At 35.3% G+C, this 17,740-nt stretch overlaps 1 protein-coding gene across 2 annotated transcripts in view; it reads left to right on the top strand.

Moving 5' to 3' along the window:
- ABCA12 (ATP binding cassette subfamily A member 12) overlaps window positions 1–17,740 on the top strand; it is a gene marked incomplete at both ends in the record, with an annotated part of 165,905 nt that overhangs the window by 133,967 nt on the left and 14,198 nt on the right. For both annotated transcript variants that reach the window (XM_084238060.1, XM_084238059.1), the window contains 9 exons: window positions 441–527; window positions 1,285–1,378; window positions 4,461–4,588; window positions 6,631–6,718; window positions 8,720–8,825; window positions 12,587–12,641; window positions 13,210–13,387; window positions 15,635–15,750; window positions 16,739–16,898. In XM_084238060.1, the coding sequence (XP_084094186.1) occupies window positions 441–527; window positions 1,285–1,378; window positions 4,461–4,588; window positions 6,631–6,718; window positions 8,720–8,825; window positions 12,587–12,641; window positions 13,210–13,387; window positions 15,635–15,750; window positions 16,739–16,898 (1,012 nt within the window). The remainder of the gene's footprint in view (window positions 1–440; window positions 528–1,284; window positions 1,379–4,460; window positions 4,589–6,630; window positions 6,719–8,719; window positions 8,826–12,586; window positions 12,642–13,209; window positions 13,388–15,634; window positions 15,751–16,738; window positions 16,899–17,740) is intronic.

The raw sequence follows: 17,740 nt of genomic DNA, 5'->3' as shown, positions 1-17,740 counted from the left end.
TGCTTCTATTGCCAACAAATAACTTTTGAATAATTTTTTGGTTGACCTAAAATAAAAGCAGAGTAGATATTTACTTTATTGACTAGACTTTAATATGAAAAAAAATCAGATTCAGTATGGCTTCCCAGTCTGTTATAATAGAGAGCAAATAACATCTTTGTTCTCACAAATATTGACTATTAATATCAGAATTCTGTATAATTTATACACATAGTAGGTGATCGGTTAATGATGTAATAATTAGAAGAATAACGAGACAACCAACCAGAGATATGTGAGATTTTTCCCTTGACACATTTTTTTCTGAGACTGTTTCTTAGATTTTTATGAAAGTCTTAAGGATAGTCTGTTTCATTCCTTCAAGTCATTTATGAGCCTAAATTCAACATGGGAGACCAGTGAAAGAATCATTCATTTATTTCTATCCTTTAAAATTATAGGAATTATCACCCAAGCACAAAAGCACTGGTGTCAGCTATGTGGTCCTTCCCTGGAATCGACAACGTGTGTTTGAACATCAGTGATCCGTAAGTGGTTATATATATGCATGTGTGTGCATATGTGGTGGGGTGTGTGTGCGTGTGTGTGTGGTGGTGTGCATATGAATGGGTATGTGTTATTTGGCTGGAGAAGGGCAGTGTCTGAAAGAAACCTGCGTTTAACAAATTTGAACTGTCTCTTTTTTTCATTTCATGCCTCACTATACTGTAATAATAGACATTAGGCACTTTATGTTGTAAATTTCTTTTGTGTATATGCTTTCATTTAACAATCACAACAACCTGTGAATTATTAATCCCATTTTTAAGTTGAAGAAACCAAGCTTCATATGAACAAAGGTACTTGTTCAGGAAATTAGACAGTACAATATGTAGCTCAAGTTGAGACCCAAGTTTTCGGACTCTAATCTCCCTTTTTTGTACTGTAGTGTTGTTCATTCAAACCCCAAGATAGTGTATAACTGTACACTTGACATTGGTGCATTATTCCCTTCCTGTTGGAGGGGAGGATGAAAAAGACCAAAGAGAAGAAAGGGGTTTAAAAAAAATACTGCCTACAAGTCAGTGAGCTTTGGTCTCAGAGCTATTTAATCAATAAGTTCTGTCCCTCAACCCCCATAAAATATCAAATGTCAGGTGAAATGGTAGTAGGATGTATATTCAAGTCATCAAAAATCAGCAACTTATACCTAGGATGTCCATATTTAATACCAAATACTTATATGTTCATACATAAACATGATAACACACGCACCCCTCACTTCGATATAATTTTTACTTGCAGAAGGTGTTTAAAGAAAAACAGTCTGGGAAACTGGAACACAAGTGGAGAACCTATCACTAATTTTGGTGTTTGCTCTTGCTCAGAAAATATCCAGGTAAGATAGAATTCAGTTTCAGTGAAGTAGAAAAAAGGAAGGAATAAATATCAAAACTTGAAGGATCTATCTAGAGTCCCAAAGAATCAGTATAATTTCATCTTAGGAAAGTAGTAGCTCAGAGATGTGGACCTGGACAGCTCACAAAAGAAAAAAAAAATACACACACACACACACACACACACACACACACATATATATATATATATATATATATATATATATATATATATATATACATACATATATATAAAAAGAGAGAGAGAGAGACTTTGAACTTCAGGTCACTGTTTTAAATCTACCTCAGGACAAATTTCCAAAGGCGGAGAATTCTGTGATGGTCTTTGTGGAAACCAGCTGAAAATGAATTTTTGGTCTCAGTGCAGTTCTAACCGGAGAGTTCTATGTTTTGCACAACAAAATACCACTGAAGGTGTCATATTTAAAAACATAGTAAGGGCCTCCCTGGTGTCGCAGGCAGTTGAGCACTGCACTGTGAAGCTGTCCACAGACTCTGCAGCATGGGTTCGATCCCTGCTGGCAAGAATCCCACGTGGCACAGCAGACCTCTCCTGTCTCACCCACTGCTCCTCTCAGCAGTGTATTTCAGTAAATCTGCCTGTTCTGTTTCCTGATCTGTCTCCAGTGAATCCTCTCACCCTCCAGCACATCTGGCCTGTACCCCAGTTCTTGTGTAAAAATAAAATCTTTAAAAAAAAAAAAGATTGCATCTTTGTTTAAAAAAATAAATAAAAGGCCTCCCCGGTGGCGCAGCAGTTGAGTGCTGGGCTGCGAAGCTGCCCGCAGCCTTTGCAGCACCGGTTCGATCCCCGACTGCTGGCAAGGGTCCAACATGGCGCGCAGACCTCTCCTGCCGCCCGCTGCTCCCCTCAGCAGTGTGTTTCATCAGTCTGCCTGTTCTGTTCCCCGCTCTTGCTCTGGTGAATTCTCTCACCCTCCCGCACTTCTGACTGTACCCAGTGCTTGTATAAATAAATAAATAAATAAATAAATAAATAAATAAATAAATAAATAAATAAATCTTTTAATTAATAAATAAATATATATATAAATAAAAACACAGTGAGAGCCAGTATGGCAGTCAGCTTAGAAGCCAGTGGTGTGCAAGTCCAGAGGGGCACTCCATATGACTCTAAGCAACACCTTCAGGCTGCTGGAAAAATCCACATCCTCAAAGAAATGGAAAAGATCTTTCAACAATCACTTTCCCTATCTGTACTCTATACTTTTTTAGGCCTATCAATTCAAAAAACATTTTAAAAATTCATATTCACTGGGGAAATTAAAGATTGCTGAAGCAAAGAGGTGATCACTATTAGTTTCTGAGGGTCACTGTGTTGCCAGCTTCCCCACAGGGGAGGAATCTAGCAATATTTTCTTCAAACCCATATGGTTATATCCTGGTTGTCTTGGTACAATATTTTAGAATGAAAATGTTTTCAGTAAATGCAACCTATTTTTTGTGATTTTATGCAAGACAATTTCTAACAATAAGAGCTGGAATCCAACCAGCAACTTTAAGGATTCTTGTGTAGTTAAAGAAGAGTCTTACCTAGCATTGAAAGAGTTTTCTAATCCCTCATCAGGCTAATTTCTGAAATTCTTCACTTATTTTCCTAGCTCAGTGTAAGTCAATTAACTTACTGTTTAAGATCTAGGCAATTTTTATTTTTAAAAAAATCCAGTAGACATAATTTTTCAACCCCACACTGATGATGGAAATCTTAGTTGCTATAAATAGCTTTTAAAACAATTTGATAGTATCTACTAATAATGAAGTCATCCATATCCTACATGATCAGCAGTTCCATATATACCCATCAGAAATTTGAATTGTTTCACAAGAGACACAAGAGGGTATTCACAGAAACACTATTTATAATAGTCAGCCAAATACCCACCAACTCCTGGTTAAATTAAATATAACCTGATTCTATAGCAGAATCCAGCAAAATGAGAATGATTTATCTATAATTACATCTTATATGGAAGATTCTCACAAATGATGAGCAAAAAAAGTCAAGTACAACCCAGTATATATGATATGATTCCCTTTACATAAAATACAAAAACAGGTAAAACTATGCTGTGCCAGTGACTTTGAATGCCGTAGTTATTAGAAGGAAGCATTATGAGGGGGATTCCAGGGTAGCGCCATCTGGGGTCTGAGGAACTTCAAGGAGAAATGTGAGAATTTATACTGAAAGTGGTAAGGAAGTACAGAAAGCTACAAACATAAAAATAAGTGATTAAAACTGAGCTCTGAGATTGGTGACTGGTAATGTACCAGTGTTTTTAATTCTGACAAATGTATTAAGGTAACATAAGATGCTAGAATGGAGGAAACTGGGTGAGGGGCACACAGGAGCACTCTACTCTTTGCAACTTTTCTGTAATTCTAAAATTATTCCCTGAAAATAGTTTATGCATAAATTTTATATGGATTTGGGGATTGTATATAAAATTATATATGTGTGTGTATATATATGTATGTTATTTGGGAATAATTTTAGATATATAAAATTAAATTCATATTTATATAAAATTAAATTAGATTTATATTTAACTGTATATAAAATTGAGCTCTAACATCTAGACTTGGTACCTTAAACTTAATATAACATGAACATTTTATCAACTACTGTCAATCTCTGAGAACTTATGTCTGCTAATGTTTTCAATCTGGAGTAATTTTTTGTCCTCTTGTGAGTTATTTAGGGAATTTTGATTCCTATCTTAGTATTTAATGTTATTCTCCATGTATATTAATTTTGTCAGTACAGTGAAATAAATACAGCACATAAGTTAACTTGTATTCTTGTTTGGCTTCAAACAAGTTCTAAATACATGTATATGCTCTATAAAAATAATAACCACATAGTCAATTTGGTAGGAGTAAGATGACTTCCTTTTCAAAGATTTTTGGAGGCAGAAAACTACCTTATCACACTCTACCAGTTGCAATAATAGACAAATTGTGAGACACAAACTCCTTGATATTATCTAGTTGATTTGCACAGCATTAGTTTGAAAGAACTGACTTTTTAACATTATTTTTCAGGAATGTCCTAAATTTAACTATTCTCCACCACATAGAAGAACTTACTCTTCACAAGTAATTTACAACCTCACTGGGCACCGCTTGGAAAATTATCTTATAACCACTGCTAATGAGTTTACACAAAAAAGGTAAAAAACCTCTTTGTAACATTTAATTTAGCACATCTTACTTTTGAATTGTAATAGTAACCACCTTCTGATCTTGAGACAACAGGAGCAAATTTCTTTTGATTATTATTCTTTTGAGTGGGTAAATTCTCTGTTTTATCTAAGCAGCCTTATGTATTGAATTTTAACTGACTCTAAATTAAGATTCATTTAAGAACATTGAAAGCACTGAGAACATTGAAAATGGATTGTTTATTTGTACATTTTTTTAAAGCAAAGGAGAAGATATTGGCTGGATTATTCCTGAATTAATTCAGAGAGTTTTGAAGCAATACTTTGATGATAATTATCGTTAGTTCTGATATGAATATTGTAAAACTTAATAGTATTAAATATGTATGTGAAATGTGTCCATCTGTAACAGGTCATGGACTTGTAGCAAGGTCAGGGACCTAAGCCACCTAATCTTTTACCAATCACCAGCTTGCATTTGCCAACATGGATGCACCTGGAAGACCCAATGCTAAGTGAAATAAGGCAGATCCAGAAGGACAAGTACTGCCTAATTTCACTTTATGTGGAATCTAAAGTAAATTCATAAATTCAAATTTCTAAAATTAAAGTCATAGAAGCAGAGCAGAATGGTGGTTGCCAGAGTCTACAGAGAGAGGGAAATGTTGGTCAAAGGGTAGCAGATTTCACTTATATGAAATGAGTATGTTCCAGAGATCTAATCTACACCAAAGTGACAGTAGTTAAAAACATTGTATTGTATACTTGAAGTCACTCAGAGATAGATCTGTAGGCTCTCTCACCTCACATACACACAGAGAAAATGGTAATTATATGAGGTGATGGATATGTTAATTAGCTTGATTGTTGTGATTACTTCACCACTTAGACATATATCAAAACATCAACTTGTATACCTTTTAATATGTTAAATGTTTGTCAATTATACCTCAATGGTTGGGGGGAGAGAGTTGCTAGCCTTACAAAATCTGTTTTCTCCTATCCTTCATCCTTTCCCTCCTTCATTCCTGAATGTATGTAAATGATTAACATTCATTGTAAAATAATTAGTGACTGATGAAGGGCGGAGTTGGATTTTTTCATGATAAACTAATTTAGTATATGCAAATGATGCCTGTTTGACTGTATATAATATATATAAAATATTAAAATGAAATGTTACTTCAATTTTTAAAAAACCCAAAAGAAAAAATATTATCTCTACCCAAGTATAACCACTGCTGATTGTGTATCTTTCCAGAAATTTTCTAGTCTGATAAACAGATATTTTTACCAAAATGGAGCTTATTTAAAAAAATTTGTTCTAAAATCTACTTTTTAAAAATGTGAGCAATATATTACAGTGTTCTTTGCACATCAAAAATATAACTCTATTCCATCACATTTGGGTGATAGTCACAAGATTATCCTAGTGTGTACCATTATTTATCTAAAACAACTCTAATTTTGGTCATTTAAAGTGATCTATTTTTAAAATTACTGCTTGGGTTTTTCAAAATTCACTTTTTAAGAGCCCATGAGCTGACAGGTAATTATACAGATACAACTTCACCTTCAAACATCCAGGAAGAGAAAAAAATATAGTGCCAGGGAGCAAGCTGGTGGGGAAAGTTAGATGAACAAAGGCATGGAGTCATTTGAAAAAAGAGAAGAACTATTATTATATCATTTTAGTATTGAAATGCCTACAAAAGGATATTTAAGAGCTAAAATCTTAAGATTTCTTGAAATGATGCACAGTCCAGTTAAGTTGAAGAACTGGTTGCAAATATGTCACTTATTTTCAGAATGATTACCCACATTTGCAATTGTTTAGAAGGATTTTTTTACTTCCAGTTATAATGTACACTGTAGACTAAAGTGTGATAAAAGAAATCAATAAAATTGTAAGCTATTTGTCAGGTAGTATTTATTTCATACTGTAAATGTGTTCCTAATGGAAAGAATAAAATGGGAGCTCTTAAACATTTTAGATCAATTTATGAATATTTTCTCCATTAACACAAATATAAATTTTATTATTTGTATAGATATGGAGGTTGGAGTTTTGGGCTACCTTTGACTCAAGACCTTCGTTTTGATATAACAGGAGTTCCTGCCAATAGAACACTTGCCAAGGTAAATTATGATCTTTCTTCTGGGATCTCACACAAATGAGAATGTGGACTTGAAATGTTTAAGCATTTTCATGAGGTTGAATACAAAACATGGTACAATCTGTTTGAAAAGTCATTTGGCATAATGTATACTCCATACCCCTGTGATTTCCCTGTGTATTTACCCGAGGGACATTGGTCACATTGACCAAAAACACAACCCTAAATGCCCATCTACAGTAGCATTAATTGTTACATACTTATCCAGTAGAACTTTCAGCGATGGAAATGAATAAACTTAGTTCTGTTCAACAAGCAGGCTAAATTTCCTGACATTATTAATAAGCAAAAGAGAAGGCAAAAAAGAATACCTAGCTTAATTGCTTTTTTTATGATCCTGGAAAGTTGGCAAAACTCAACATTATTGTTTAGAGGAGAGAGGGTATATTGTGATTTATAAGAACAAAGAGGATTAGAGATATGTTCTGGAGGCTGGCAAATTTTCTCAACCTGACTGTTATTTCAGTGGGTATATGTTTTATAATTTTATAATGTAATTTTTATAGTTTTTTGCTAAATGGTACATTAATGATTCAGCCATTTTTCTTTATGCCTTGAGACAATAACAATTTCTTTAGTTTATTTCGAGCTATTTTTTGTTTTTGGGAATAAACTGAAAATAAAGAACAGGGAAGCTTAGCAGAAATTAATGGATAAAAATAATCCTGTTGTATTTTTTTCTTTTAAATTGTATCTATGTTTTGAAACAAGCTAGAGTCACAGAATTACACACATATTACCCATATGATCAATAAATAGTAAGCAGGAATTTTAAATTGTCATTCATGTATTTCTCACTTTGGTAGTAAAAGGCATATTTGCTCTGGGAAAGTAGAGAAACTAATATTCATTTAGTGACTGGTTAAGCCAAGCTCCAATGTCACGTTTTACACAAACTTCTAATTTCATTCTCAAAGCACCCCTATGAGATCGATATTATTGGCCTATTTTAGCTGATTTTTAACAAGATCATATATAAAGTAAATAGTGGCACCAGAGGGCCTCCTTTGTGGCCTAGGGGTTAAGTCTTAGCACTTTGATCCCCAGCCAGGGAGCTAACCCACCTGTGCAGCAGACCTCTGCTGTCTCGCTCACAGCTCCCCTTAGCAGTATATTTCAGTAGATCTGTCTGTTCTGCTCCCCACTCTGTCTCCAGTGAATCATCTTACTCCCTGTACCTCTGCCCTATACCCCAGTACTTCTATGCAAAAAATAAATAAATATTTTTTTAAAAATTAGTGGTGCTGGAGATTTTAATATTAGTCTTTTGTTTCTCCCCTTCCTCTCTCCATAGGCAGAATAAGTACTCAACATAAAAATGGCATTCTAATATTAAATAATTTCTCTCTAAACCAAGATTTGTAATTTTTAATTAATTTAAATTAATTTTGAATTGTGAACTGGGTTTCTTGAATTGAGATACACCAGTTTTTTAAACTCTTCTATTTTTGAGAAAAGTTAGAATAACTCATTTCCTTGAGGGTTTAACTAGGAATAGAAAGTAGGGGAATTTCAAAGTTATCAATTGTGTTGCTAAGGACACATATATACATTTAACTTCACTCTACAGCCTGGTCTATATGTCATTTGTCTTTATTATCATTATTGAAAGTTAAAATGTCAGAGTTATAGTCCCAGAAAAACTATGGATCAGCCTACAGAAATGGAGATGATAATGATTTCAACAGCTTATTTCAAGCATTGTCTAGAGAGATCTGAAATGATGAATAACTTGGTATTGTCACACAGAAAAACCTATTCACCCATTCTCTGCCCATCTCTAAGTCAGAAACTACGAGGTCTGTAGTCAACACTCTGCGAGATGGTTCATCATCTTCCACGATGAACTACTTTATTGGGAAATTGTTGCTCTTGTTTTAAATATAAACTTTGTAGGCTGTTAGGGTGAAGATCCTATTTATTTGAATACAGTGCTGACCTTGCCTTCCTTTGAATTTAACAGGTGTGGTATGATCCAGAAGGCTATCACTCCCTTCCTGCTTATCTCAACAGCCTGAATAATTTCCTCCTGCGTGTTAACATGTCAAGGCATGATGCTGCCCGACACGGTAAAGTCACTTACCCAGAAGCTTCTTGTATTGCAACTTTTGCTACTCTCCTCATAAAAACACAAGTTACATCCCCATTCCTCTCAGTGGCAGGCATTTTATGGTGTCTAAATCACAGATTTTTAAAAGAAGTTTGGAAGTAATAACTACCGCCAGATGGAACATTGTTGGCAATCCCCTTCACTTCAGGTTAATTTGGCTTTCCCATTTATCAAGTCAGAATAATAATGTTGACTTCACAACCATTTCTGCTTTCAGTGGTTATAACCCAGAGGAAAATATTTTATAGTTCTGTACTTTTTGTAGGCTAAAAAATAGAAAGCAATTGGTGCCAATAAATATTGTTCACAAATTTATGCATGAAGACAAAACTTTTAAACTAGGAAGTTTTATAACTGAACAAAATTGTTACTATCAATTGAGCATTCAACATATGATACAGGCTTTCTCTGAAAATGAGTGAATCCTTACAAGTTCCCATTGAGGATTTAGTAGTATTGTCCCTACTGTTATTTCTCTGGGACTCAGAAGTAGTATTTGAACCCAAATTTGAGCACAGGTATGTTTGATGCCTGCCTCTTCATTTTTCTAATACTCCATACTCCATACTTCATTTTTCTTACACTTCTCTGAACTCAGTCAGGTCTCCTTAAGTTGGATTTCCAAGAGACTTTCACATACTTTTTAAAATAAGGGTTGGAATTTGAAAGAGATTGATTTTTTTTTCTAATTCAATTACTGCTCATCAGACCATATCATTCTTAAGCCTGCTCAAAGTATATTCCCACACTGATTTTAAAAATACAATAATAAAGATGGAGAAAGACTGAGTAACATATGTGCTGGTCGAGACTGAATTTCTAGACTAATAAATAGTTTATCAAATAACCTATTAAATAGAAAAAAAGGAGACTGCATATCTTCATCTTCCTACTATTGGGCATAATAGTAGGTGCTGGGTACAGCTGCGATTGTAGAAGTAAACTGTAGAGTAAAAAACTCATTCTAGCAAAAGAAACTTTCTTTCAGAATCTTCATTTCAGAGAAAACCATATTTTTGCCCAACTGCTTTGACATTTTCCTTGCAGGATAAACCATAAAGGAAATAACATGATTGATAGATAGTCCTTAGATCTAGAGCATCAAAGAGTGTACAAAGTGGTAAATTAAATTAATTGGTAACTAAAGCCAGGTGGGTCTAGTGTAGCCTAGTTTGAAATATTTTTGCACACTTGACTCTCAACAGGATATCTTATTCATAGTCAAAGATATTTGTTGCTGTGACAGATAGTGAAAGTATAATAACTAGGGAAATGACTAGGGGGAAATGTAGGAAAGTTCTGTTGGTATGAGCAAGAGACTAATGCCAGGGTCAGTTTTTGAAACCTATTTTCAGGTTTTATTTATTATTAGCATTCTTTTCCAAGACCAAAGTAATCTGAATCACTCTGATCTCATGCAAACTTATGTCTCCTACCACTGTATTTTTAAGCTACAGAGTCCAAAACATTAAGCATTCTGAAATCTAAACTTTGTATATCAAACTTTATATTAATATTTTATTATAAATCCAAAAAGGAAATTTACCTTTTAGATTTAAAAATAATGCTTAGCTTGGGTTATTTTTATTGTTAGTAGTAGTAGTAAGCACATAGTAGTGGTGTACTTTCTATTTTTTATTACCTTTCCTTCTATAGGTTTATAAAAGGAATAGCTTTCCACCCTCTGTGGAAGGAGTTTGATTTTTTTCAAGAGACCCAGGTCATCCTAAATTTTTTTAGGAATGCATGAATGGGGGTTGCTATAACAAATACATTATTTTCCTGCCACCTCTCCCTACTGTACTATTTTAAGCCATCTTTTTTCTGGCTTCTACATGAATTGGGATTTTCTTTAGCTGTAAAATTGATTTTTCCTTGAATTCTAGCATGCAAATAAAAATCTTTTAATTAACTTTCCTTTGTAATGTCAATATCTATTATATTCATGTGCTTCCCTCTAGTGGTTAATTTAACATGAAAGCACTGTTCTTTCTTCACAAAGAACACAGGTTTGCTTGTTACCTCTAACAAATGTTACACATCTAGTGTGTTTCTCAAAAATAATGACATATTGCTCCTTCTACTCTACTGTTTATTCTTACCTTTTATTGCATTAGTAGCAATGGTCAATCAGCAGCTTCTTGTTTTAGGTTTACAACTGCAGAGACAATAGAAAATGTCTAATTGCTAATGTATATTGTATGTAAAGAAAATAGTTGAAACTTTAAGACTTGATTAGATTAAAGGAGCATTCTTTGACTAATCACAGCACTCAGGACATTTTGCTGGATGAAGATTTTTATATAGATGGCCAACCCTGACACATTTACTTGATCTTTGAACTAACAATATATATAAGCAATTGGTTCATCACCTTTTTTCATAGTGGAATGTATTTGCAAAGATTCTTCAGATGAAATGGAGTATTTTTTGATTCTGAAATATATAATGTGGAAATGAAAGACATATTTTCCCCCACCAGTATTTTACTTCAGCAACAAAGTTTAAGTAGGATCCCAAGGGAAATTGATTTTTAGTGAAAGGTGAACCCATTATTTTACACCAAAAATTTTAAAAGTACATTCCTTTAGTGTGATAAAATTATAGGTCAAAATGGTTATTGTTATTGGTTTCTTTATTATGTTATACTTATATATATTTCCTTTAACATCTAACATATTTTAGCCTCAAGATTGTCATTCTGCTGAAAAATTATAAATTTAAGTTACTGGGTTATAACTTTAGAATAATTCATAATTTGTGAGGGCTGTGAAAGGGCCTTAATATGCTATTATGAACATATATGAGCAGTAAGTAAGAAACTTCTCAATCAACTTATGACTCTATGGGATCAGGTGTTTAAGGAGTATCCTCCTCCCTTCCCCTACCATTCTTTTCCAAAGTTACTCAGAAAGTATAGACTGGCTTCATATTGTGGTCCTTTTGGGAACTGCTGGCAGACGTCTTGACTGGCTCGCCCAAGTCTTCTGAGGAAAAGGAAAAAAGAACCTTGTTCTTGTCTCAGATAATATAACCAAATCTGGGGATCCCAATAATTTAGGTCTGTATTAGAATTAAATGGCTATTTTTCTGGAGTCAACTAGATCTCTTTGTCCTCCTGGATATTTATGCCTCACTGAAAATCGCACTAGGATGGCCCAAGCTCCTAAGCCCTACTCTGGTAAAACTCTATAACACTGGGCATCTTAGAGGTTATGGAGGAGAAAGGGGGATCATCTTAGGCTGCACTATTTACCTACCTTGGCCAATAGCACAATAAAGAGGGATGGAGTAGTGTCTGATATTTAGGAAATCCTCCAATATTGGTTTCCCTTAGAGTTCTTTATTGGAATATTCATTTCCAATAGAAGCATGTATGTCACCTGATGAGAGAAGAAAATAGAAAATGACTTATTTAAATGTAGAAGAGGCAGAAATGCTATATATGAAATATAAAGTCTTGCCTCTTCCCCAAAGAATACATACATGATGTGAAAACTTTTTTTCCTTTTTATATAAGTGATGCCAATTGTATGAGATGAGATTGGAAGAGGAGGATCATTTTCCTTTAAAATTATTTCCTTTCCAATTATTTGCCCAAAGTATTTTTAGGGGAATTTATATCACAGAGTAAGGTAGAAAAGTGTGGTGTACATTCATGTCAAAACTAATATTTCCGATTAACTGAATACTGATGAGAAAAACTGTCTCTTCTTTAAGGCATCATCATGTATAGTCATCCTTATCCTGGAGTGCAAGACCAAGAACAAGCCACGTAAGCAATGCTATCTGGCATGACTACATTCTCCTTGGCAGTAGAGCTACTGTACAAAGTGCTATAATTGGAAATCACAGTTGTATCTGAGTGAATGTCAATCTAGAAGAGCTGGTAATATAAATCACTGACTGGGATAAAAGGAAGTCTCTGAAAATGTAGAGTAAGGTTGCCAAGTAGAGCTTGTTGACTGTGGATTCATAGAATCTACTGCTTTTATAAGTCAAGTGCATTAGTACTTCATCACTTCAACTTCCCTGCATAGCATTTAAGTTCTATTTCTGTGCTCCAGAAATACGTATCCCTTGCATCCACCCTGTAACCCGTGGAAACAGGGGTTTTTCTATCAAATATCCCTAGTCAATTCAGATGCACTAGAGCTACATTTATTCTAGGGTCACAGCCGAGTCCTGTAGGAGATTATTATCTGGCTGCCTTGCTGGGAGATTTATTTGTGTCACAACCAACTCATGTACTGTTTTGTTGATAGTTTTGTCCATGAATCTTTCTGAAAGAAAAAAGTTTCAAAAACTTATATGTGCTTTCCTCTCCCCATTGTTCTCTACAGAATGAGCAGTTTAATCGATATTTTAGTGGCGCTCTCCATCCTGATGGGCTACTCTGTCACCACAGCCAGCTTCGTCACCTATGTTGTAAGGGAACATCAGACCAAGGCCAAGCAGCTGCAGCACATCTCAGGCATTGGTGTGACATGCTACTGGGTGACAAACTTCATTTATGACATGGTGAGTAAATTGTGTGATTTCAGGAAAGCTAGGATTGATGTGGGTAAAGAGATCAGTTTTCTAGTTGAGATTTATTTACCTGGGGTTATTCAGATTATTACCACAGAATAAAAGATAATTAAAAAATGATTTGCTGAGGCTTAGATTCATCCAGTGGTTGGAGGAAAGAGAAATACACCTGCCAGACCTTTACCTCTGTGGGCTGAGTACCTCCTGTATCAGATTCCCCAGGACGTATAAGATTCATACCTTGGGAGTGAAGCATTTTTAACAAAATCCCTCCAGGTTATATTCAGCACACTGAAGGTTGAGAGTCACCACTGTGGAGAAATAGGAGCTTAATAGCAGAATAGCCTTGCTCCCCAGTACCAAACAGTCTAGCTCATAAAACTTAATCTACTAATAGTGAAAATTTTGAAGTAGCAGGCCCTGCTGAATGACACATTAGAGAAGATTAGTAGGGAAAATGAAAGCTAAGTTTTCATTGATAGCTCTCCCATTTGCATAAAACAGTCCCAAAGTTCAGATGCTTTTTCTTGACTCCAAATATGCCAGTATTGGCCAAAAGCCCGGGATGGGTATGTATTTGCCTGGTGATTATGGTGAAATTGTCTTTGATGCTGTAAAGATTATTGGCTTGAAGGCTTGGAGAGTAATTAACTGCATATCCATTGTGTTAATGTATTCAGTGAGGTCTGAAATGCATTTGTTGTAGAAGTCAAATCCAAAAGAACGCTGATGACTCCTCTGGACTTAATAGGAGCTTTAATGTGAAGAAAGCTTAAAGAACATACTTCTATGAAGGACTGCTTACTCCTTAGATTCTATTGTTATGTATTTGGTACTCATTCCAATTTGAGAGGTTTTTCCTCCCAAATTGAATTACCATATCTTTCACTGTGTACATCTCGCTGTAGTCTCCTGTGTTTAATATTTCTACTTGCTAATGAAACACCGAGCTCTTTGTTCATATACTTGTGATTCCAAGAACGTGGGGACCTGCTGCCCTGCTGTTTTTGCACAGAGTGGCTCACACCAATAACCGAGTCTTAGAAATCGACCATCTGAGAGAGTTCCAGCATTCAAAATGAAATCATTATTTTGAGTATCTAATACTAAGATACCTGGCTGTCTTATCTTTCTTACTGCACCTCTGTCACTAAGTCTCAAAGCCTGGAGGCAGGAGCACCAGGGACTCCATATGTACCTGGAAAGCTGGAGAGAAGCTTGACCTCATATTGCAAGAGACAAATTCTAGAGTGAAATGAATGTAAAATAAGCTGAATGTTATAAGCAACACAGGAACATAAATTAAAATTCAGCCCATCAAATACTTCTAGATCAACTTGTTATAGTTTTAATATGGGGCAGAAAGGCACTAAAACTGGCCACGGACAGTGCCCAAATAATTTTCTGGTCACTGTCTGAGTTCTTCACCCGTGTGCACAAGTGCAAGAACTCAGGTTCAGGGAACAACAATAATGGGATTTATTTAACAAGCCAGAGAAAACAAAGAGTTACAGAGGCCACAAATGGCCATTTACTTCACCCTCTGCAGTGTCCAGTGTTTTAAGGTCCTGTATGCAAAAGCTCCCAACCAGACTATCAGCCGGGATTCAACTCATGAAGACAGCAGAAGACACAACAGGAGATGCTCCTGCAACTCCCCAGATGTACCAGCACAGCACCAGACAATCGACACTCAAAACAGCAGCTACAGCAGCGGAACAATCCGACAGACAAACCACACTCAAGCAGCTCAGGCTCAGCGAGGCAACCAGCTCTGGGTCTTCGCTTTCCCTGCCAAACTATTACAGAAGCAAAACTGGAAACAGTTTCAGTCACTCAGCTACTTGCAAAGCTTCTGAACTTTTCTCTTCTAAGTTTGGCTGCTGGAAGCTTCTTCATGTCCTTCAGAGGTCCGCAACAACCTTCTAGATCAGCAGAATGGGGGCAAAAATGGTTGACCCCGGAATCCTTGAAGATCCAAAAATGTTGAAATCCCAAATGCTGAATCCTGGGGGCTGCTTCTGCAGTCCCTTATAGTTCTTATCAGAGCCTCCACCCCCACCAGTACTTGTTCATATTTCACCTGGGGCTATTCACCTCACTAGCACCCCCTCCAGGGAGTGCCACCTGTAATAGTCTTTGGCTTCAGCCCTCTGTTAGAGTTTTACAGTAGATGGTCTATTGAATATTTTAAAAAACAGTTGCCCTATATTCACATGGATTTACATATTCCTATAGGTCTTCTACTTGGTACCTGTAGCATTTTCAATTGGTGTCATTGCAATTTTCAAGTTACCTGCCTTCTACAGTGAAAACAACCTAGGCGCTGTATCTCTCCTACTTCTGCTATTTGGGTAAGCTGCAGTAAAAGAATGAACAGAATTAATTGCTCTTCGACACAAGCAGGATTGAAATCTCATTAGCTAATTTATAATCATCTTGGGGTTTCATTAGCCATGAGTGATGGCTAATAATACTTTACACTTGCTAGTCCACAGTTTTCAAAGTATATACTTCTGAAAATTAACATTGTTATTAATAGCAATACCTATCATTAATGAGCACTTACTGGATGTCAAGTGTCATACTTAGCAATTAAAAATGTAATTTAATTTACATAATACTGGGGGGTTTGGAATCATCAGAAAAATGTATATGCATGTTTGAATTTATAATTGACAAATATAAGTGTGTATCATATATAGTATATTCATGCATATTTATCATTATATTTTTACAGATGTCTAAGTACACACAAAATATTATTTGTTATTAGGTAGTAGAAGTTGACATAATCAATTGTTAACGTGGTATTCTTTCTGTCCTGACTGTGGGTAAGACTCATTTAGTTAGCACTTGTGGCTGATAAAAGATCTTGCTGCCTCTAGTTCTATTTCATTAACCAAGAGGTTGCTCAGGTTTTTTCTGAAAAAAGGATAACCAGGTTCTAAGCATGTTCTGTCTGCTTAGCTAGGCTACATAGTGTTGTTATTGCCCTTCAATTTTAAATCATAACATTTATATTGATTAAACTCATATTTCTAAGCAACAAAAAAGGCCTTCCTGGGTGCAGTAATACTCTCTCAGAGGAATTAATTTGTAGTTGTAATGATATAAGACTACTCAGGGTTCCTTGAAAGAGAGACTTCTGTCATTTACAAAAACATCTTTGAATGTTTTTGGTCAGAAAAAGGAATGAAAGTAAGATCTAGCTAGACTTGGCAACTCATCCATAACATTTATTTTTACTTTGGAACCCTATCTGAATTTTTAATTTATGTTTCTTTTATAAAGGAGACCAATTAAGAAGTAATTTTAACTCTTAGTATTATTAACATACAGATATGCTACATTTTCTTGGATGTACTTGCTGGCTGGGCTCTTCCATGAAACAGGAATGGCTTTCATCACTTATGTCTGCATCAACCTATTTTTTGGCATCAATTCCATTGTTTCCCTGTCGGTGGTATATTTTCTTTCTAAGGAAAAGCCTAATGACCCGGTAATGCCCTTTATTATTACTCTGCTAAACTTCAGTGTGTATCAAATGCATCAACATGTCCAAGGTGAAAAGATTTTCTGTATTTGCTACTCTTCAAGTAGAAGAGAGGAATTTCATTTGGTTTTATTAAGTTTAATAGAGGAGAAACGGCAGGCTATAAAAACTCTAAGCTTCATATTTGATAGGGCTTGAATGAGATGATGGAGAAAAAAATCAGATATTTTGTATGGCACTACTAAAATCATACAATCAATCATTCAGCTAAACCTTTTAGTCATTAACAAATTGTTACCTTATGTTAGTGACAAAAACAATGGCTTAGTCATATAACTGTGGATTTGAACATTCATAGAGTGAAAAAAAACCCTAATTCATTCCTTTTCAATCATGTATTGGAGTCTACTTCATTGTAAGTATCACTTTCCATTCAGAGCTGACAATTATGATTAGTGAGAAGGGAAGCACTAACAGAACCAGGCAATTGAGTGAAAGAATAGAGAGGAAATGAAGAGAACTGAGGAATAGAGAAGCATACTTCAGGAGGAAAAAGAAAATTCATGAGGTGCCAGTGGTTGACCCTAAGTGCGGTGAATAACGTTAAAATGAGCCATTTGCTCCTCACTGAGATGGGTCATTTCTTCTTACATTTCATCTCACTGCTTTAGTTCCTCTCCAAGTAGGAATTACCTTTGTGTCTGAAACTACTGTACTAACTAGCACCCTTACTCAGGCACCTGCCAATACTGTTATCAGACTCTTAGACACCAGCTATTCCTGCATTCCTAGAGTCTGAGGCAGGTCTTGAAGTGATTCTGCCTCCAAGGTTTGGGCTCACCCTTCAA

This window comes from Talpa europaea, assembly GCF_964194135.1.
Source record: "Talpa europaea genome assembly, chromosome: 1".
Classification (NCBI taxonomy): Eukaryota; Metazoa; Chordata; class Mammalia; order Eulipotyphla; family Talpidae; genus Talpa; species Talpa europaea.
This window is presented reverse-complemented; position numbering and strand designations above follow the sequence as displayed.